At 40.3% G+C, this 6,000-nt stretch overlaps 1 protein-coding gene across 2 annotated transcripts; it reads right to left on the reverse strand.

Moving 5' to 3' along the window:
- Positions 1 to 490: 490 nt before the first annotated feature.
- Positions 491 to 3,482, reverse strand: LOC121896520 (transmembrane and death domain protein 1-like). Of its 2 annotated transcripts, XM_042410464.1 has the most exons (5): positions 3,345 to 3,479; positions 2,743 to 2,934; positions 2,343 to 2,462; positions 1,314 to 1,466; positions 491 to 853 (listed from the first exon to the last, which is right to left on the reverse strand). In XM_042410464.1, exons 1-5 carry the CDS (start codon positions 3,445 to 3,447, stop codon positions 564 to 566), a joined length of 858 nt encoding a protein of 285 aa, XP_042266398.1. In that variant the 5' UTR covers positions 3,448 to 3,479; the 3' UTR covers positions 491 to 563. The 2 variants fall into 2 exon arrangements, with proteins under 2 accessions (XP_042266398.1, XP_042266399.1); XM_042410465.1 differs by lacking the exon at positions 2,343 to 2,462 and having other exon boundaries at positions 3,345 to 3,482.
- Positions 3,483 to 6,000: the final 2,518 nt, after the last annotated feature.

The following is a 6,000-nucleotide window of genomic DNA, read 5'->3' on the forward strand; positions in this document are numbered from 1 at the left end:
CACAACCAAGAGTGCTCCATTGTCTGCTAGCATTGTCATTGTTATTAGTCTTTTGGATTGCCTGTGGAGGTATCGGCAGGCTCCGGGGAAGCAGGCGCCAGGCTGGATAATTAGTTGTTCTTCGATGCCAGACGGGCACATTGCCGTCACTTGGAAGGGAAATGGAAAGTGGCATCACTATCACAGTAACACCGGAACAACCTTTGGTGTGAGGGCTGGGTTCCAGCGCATCTGTCACACCACTAGTCATCTACCCACTGGCAAGACAATAATGCTTACCAGTCTAGCAATACACAGCATGGATAATTACTTTATCTGAAATGGCATTATTCTTGTCATATTTGTCATAATTAGTTGTGGTGCAGTGGAATCGATATTGAGCTGCATTATTTGTTCTGCCAATCAACGTGGGCAAAAAATTGTGGCATCATAAATCTTCTGTAAAAAATACTTATCCAAAAAAAACAAACAGAAATAGGACAAAATGATCTATTTTGCCTTTATCTATGTATGTATGTACTTTATTTTTATGCCTTCCTAGACAGTATAAACCCATAAACTGCCTATTTATCAGCCTCCAACCCCCCAGGAACTGCATCTTCTAACATCACATTTCCAACCGTGAGCTTATGGCTAGAACTGCTGGTGACCGTGGGGTGACTGCTCTTCTGGTTTCTATGGGAGATGTGAATGATGAAGAGGAGTATAGAGACGCCTGCAAGCAAGGAACCTCCGAAGCCCAGCAGGATGCCATACAACAGGGGCAGAGCTACATCTAAAGGCCCCTTCTGGTACAGTGGAACAGGAGCCCGCTCCACAATGAGATCCAGGTCACGCCATGTCAGGTCCCTCACTAACACACACACACACAGAATAGGACAGAAACATTTACCATCTCAAAGGACTGTGGGACCATTTTAGTCAAGTTTTAACTTGAATGAAGCTCTTGGGAGAATTACAAAAATGGACAGGTGATAATTACATTTTTGAATTTCTAGGTGTCCTGGGAAATACTGCTCGTATAGTGAGAGTGTTGATGTTGAAAAGTAATGAGTTGGAAGCATGCCCACGGCCACCAAATCTAATCCGGCATCTCATCTAAACACTTAATAGATTTGGGGTTCAGTGAAACATTATATCGTTTGTCATTCAGACAGTCTCCACAGGGATAACCCAAAAATCTCCTCTTAACATCAATATCCCAACATATTTGGGCTTCGATATGACAACACACATGAAGTTCTCCATCATTAATTCTGTTCTATAATGTACCAAAACAAAGTGACTCTCTGCTTTAAGACAAGTGATCATACCTTTTCTTTTTCTGACCCTGTGTTCTGAATGCTGGTGGTCTTTTGCATCTGGTTGGACCGGTGGGAAGTTTAAAGAGCTGACATATTTGTGATAGTCTTCAACGTAGCGTTTCAGGCTCAAGACTTTATCCTGGTTGATGTTCTTCCCCACTTCTGTGGAAAAAACGAGCATGAGGCCAATCAAAAGTATTTTTCTGTCAACTCAAGTACCAAAAGTGTGTGTATGGCATCCAACAAAAGGCTGTAAATATGAATTTAATTGTTGTTTTCTTGCCCTGAACATAATGAGTTCTGGCAGGAGAGCAACTGCTGTCCTTCAGTTCAGAATAAAACAAAATGAAACACTCAAGTTTCTACACGAGTAGATCTCTTCAGAACTGCAATCAAGTGTACGATAATTGCTGCATTCTGCATCCACACAGTCTTTTCCATCAAAGCCAACACTGCCCCCCCCCTTCATGTCTTATAACTCATCTCTTCCCATCCTCTCCTTGTCTTTTTTTTTTTTTTCTTTACTCCAAAGCTGCTGATGAAAGGAGCAGATGGTTTGTTCTGTGGCTGGTGTCAGCTCCACTGAGTCCTCTGTCAGATCATTTACACCTCCTTCTATCCAACGCCACTCGGCTGTGGAGTTGTGTGCACACTGGACTGCAACACATGCCAGAGACTGGCAGTGTGCAAAATATGCCACTTTTGAAGTTCCAATTAAAACGTATCTCAAAGTAATGAAGCAATTAGGCACTGTTGTTAAAGTCTTGTGGAGGACTTCTTGACCGAAATAAACCAATTTTGAAAATACACTGCCATGTACCCAAATGAGGCTTTGTTCCAATTTCCTTTTGTCAAGGGACATGCTGTGATGTCTGCTCGTGAGAACAACACGCTGTACTGTACATAAAAAGTTAACCGTTTTAATTTGAAACCCATTACATTAGTCGCACCACACGTATTCTATTTAAAAAGAAACAATTTAATGATACTGCAGGCAGGATCACGTCATGTATTCTCTCTGCCTGCGTTTTTTCTCACCAATAGCAATGTCTGTTCTGCCGATGTGCTGCAAGGCACGAGAGAGCCTGTCGTAGTAGGTCTCCTCGCCGTACCTCAGCAGCCAGTCTGTCAGGGCCGTCCGGCACTGAGCCTCGCTATCTAGTAAACATAAAACATATGGTCCTCAGACAGACAGGTCTCTGACAGTCAGCTTGCTGCCAGAAACTCCCCAAGCTGAGCTGGACGTGTGAGAAACAGACAGGTCTCAGGGTGGGCTTGAGTTCATTTTCTTATTACAGCTCATAACAGACTTGTCGTTGTATAGTCATCAAAATTTAGCTTTTAACCTTAATGCATACATTAGACATCTATTATTTTTGTGCTCTAAAGTGCAAAAGGTCTCAGGTAGGATGTGTGCCAGATGACGGTGAGCGCTAACCAGCAGCAGAAGTGGTGTCTCTCTTGGCTCGAGGCTTGAGATCGAGTAGATTTCTTTCTGGTGAGAGGCGTTCAAGATGCTGGAAGATGTTCTCCTCTGGGTGAGAGAGGGCAAACAGAAGGTCCTCGCACTCCTTAGATGTCAGCAGCTCCACCAAACGCTCCAACTGATGAACGCCAATGTCTTCCGCCACTGAACAGTCAGATCACATACAAATTAAAGGTGATGTACAAAACTACAGGAAGAGCAGCAATTTATCCAGAGGATCCGATAGTAAGACCATAGCTTGTATACAACCGTCACATCATGAAGGCATGACTGTACAATGTCAATTCCAGTTAATGAAGCAAGGTGCTGACACTACGCAACATGTCTGCAGCATGGTAGTGCTCTTTCAATTAGCAAGTGCAAGCTTGGATGACATGAAACTGTCATATTACCCTCCTCAGCTGCAGAGAATAGAAACTGCATAATCAACACTTCTATCATCAACAGAGCAACCAGCAAATTCATACATACAGTATGTTTTTTTTCAGGTTAATTCTTATTAGCACGCTCACTGCTGATGTAACTGCACCTGCTACGGGAACATGTGCTCTCACCTGTGTCCTCTCCAAGTGTTGAACTCAGAAGAAGAAGAAAGAGCAGGAAGGGAGAGAATTTCCAGACTTTCATGTTAGTGGAAGTGGTGTAGACTGAATACATGCCGCTAATAATCAATTAAGCTTATTTTCAAAAGTGACAAATGATCTAGAATTTATTGAATTTTGAAACAGCTTGTTTTGTTTGTTTTCTTTTGGAATAGCGGGGTCACCATGCAAAAGACATTCATGAAATTCAAGAAATATGTTTTATGCAAGCAACTTTTTCCAATTTGTGACTGGTAGGACAAGCATTGGAATGGAATTCACTGCAACAATTATTCTCCTTACTAACTAGTCAATTGATTGTTTAATTAATGAAATAATTAATTAACATAATGTCCAAAATCATAACCAGTTCTCATCACAAACAACTCATTTAGTCTAAAAACCCGAATACTGTTGAATTTATAATGATATGAAATGGTTAAAAACAACAAATGCTCACATTGAAGAACCTGTAGCGAGATTATGTTTGGAATTTAAGGAAGTCTGTGCTGAAAAGGTTCAAAGATCAGACACTGTTGGGAGGTGCCCCGGTGTTGAGATGGAGGTTGAAGGTGTTAAAGTTCTTTGTATCCAGGATACTTGCTCACAAGTTACAGAAACAGGTATTCCTTCCCTGAATTCCATTTAGGAAAAAAGGCTTATGGGGGATTTTTTGCAATCAGTTGGCTGTTTGGAATTTTATTTGTTAAATGAATTAAACACTGATTATCAAAATTTTCATTGATTTCCAGCAGTCGTTTTATTTGCTTCTTGAAACCAGAAGTTAGAAGAGCCGAGGCATCATAAAACTTTCATTAATGTGGTAATGTGAATATTTATGAAATAGACTGCAAAATATCAAGTGTTATTTATTGAACAGAATTATTATATCAGTGTGTGTGCGACGGCAGCTTTGGGTAATACAGCCGAGCTCATGCTGTGATGTGCATGCCGGTTGCAGGTTAACTAGACCAAACAGATAGGGATAGCTTCTTTGTATCTCAGTTTTCACACGGTGTCTACCTCCCAACTGTGTTTTTGTTTTGTCTGAGAGACTAACATTGCTCGTAGCAATGCATTAATGCACTTAAAAGCCTAACATTGTTAAGATAGAAATATAGTTAGAGACCATTTGGGGAATAAATCCATTCAATACCAACGAGACTAAGAAGGTGCATGAGAGTATCCACATACATAACCATGGGCCAAAAATATGTTGGTTTGCTCTGTAGTTTTATTATTTCACATTTAAAACAGTCTTCAAATATGGTGAGGGAACCAAAAACAAAACAGACACAGACGGTAAAGGGGCATGCTCACAAACCTCCAGATGCAATGCTGTTTTATTCAAAATTCTATTGAACTTAAAAGCTTTATCCAGACCAGGTCTGGTTGAAAAACCCTGCAGACTTTGCAGACTTTGAGCTTCATAAAAAACTACAAAGCTTATCCTGCATATGGAATCTGTATCACTTGAATTGCAGAGTGGGTAATGCATATATTGTGGGGTTGAAAATGAAATTGTAGCAACATCGAGGTATGTTAAGGTAAAACAGCCAAGACTATTATGTTTGTCTTTCCCTTTGATGTGCACTACTGGAGAGAAGTGTGCTGGGAATAGCTGAGATGCATCTCTCTTGCAGGGAGAAACATGTTTAATGACATTATTGTGTGGGCTACAGTGAGGGCATGTTTTAAATTGTTAATAAGTTTCATTTGCCAAACAGTAAAGGTTGTTTGTGTGGGCTGAGTCTCAAAGTCTCGGTGTTGGCTAATGAAAAAAATCATGCTTTGGGGCTGAGAACCACAGAAACTTGGGAGTGGGTGGTATAATGGCTCTGTAATGATTTGAGATGTTGAACTTGTTGAAAAAAAAAAACAATACCGGGCACAAGGTCAGGAAATGTATCCATATTACTGAGTTGCTCAGTACAGTATATTATTGATGAAAAAACATGCATAACATATAATGTACTACACATAAGAAGAAAAATACATACAATACAAAACAACAGGATCTTTTGAGAAACAGTGTTCAAAACTAGGTCAACAATTACTACATATGGCTGCAGACGTTGAAAATGTATTCAAAACTATAGAATATCTGGAACAAATTGAGTTACTTCTTCGACTTGTGACTTGGATGAGTCCTTGTATTGTGACTGTTAGCTTGTGAAGCCGTATCCCCATGTCTCTTACACTTCACACCACTGAAATCTGGTTAAATACAGATACAGACTCCGGTGGAATGAAGGATAGAACACATGGAATATTCTTGCAGAAAGTGTCTGAAATAGAAAAACAAACGAACATCAAATGTGAATGTCAAAAATAACACAGTCTTGTTCATCTCCAATCTCAGTATTTCATTCTGATTCATCACAGTTTTCCCAAAGTGATACACCACAATAAGTGTGTTTTTTTTTTTTTTTTTCAGGACGACTGAGTGTACTAAGTTACATTAAGCAAAGCCTCAAGCTTTACTTTCAATATAACTTTCAAGATGGTGCAGAGCCAGGGATTGGGACTGTATGATTTATGTAGAAGCCTCCGAGGTTGAGGGGGTGGCAGTGAGTGCAGCGGGAACTGGATGTTGGCCTCTCCCTTTTCTTGAGTTTAAGTTTGAGCT

Source organism: Thunnus maccoyii, chromosome 4 (assembly GCF_910596095.1).
Source record: "Thunnus maccoyii chromosome 4, fThuMac1.1, whole genome shotgun sequence".
Taxonomy (NCBI): Eukaryota; Metazoa; Chordata; class Actinopteri; order Scombriformes; family Scombridae; genus Thunnus; species Thunnus maccoyii.

Coding starts and splice junctions, on each gene's coding strand:
- LOC121896520 (XM_042410464.1), bottom strand. CDS start 3,447: ATGTATTCAGTCTACACCACTTCCACTAACATGAAAGTCTGGAAATTC. Junction 2,935..3,344: donor AACACTTGGAGAGGACACAG/GTGAGAGCACAT, acceptor CTGACTGTTCAG/TGGCGGAAGACATTGGCGTT. Junction 854..1,313: donor CAGGGTCAGAAAAAGAAAAG/GTATGATCACTT, acceptor TGTGTGTGTTAG/TGAGGGACCTGACATGGCGT.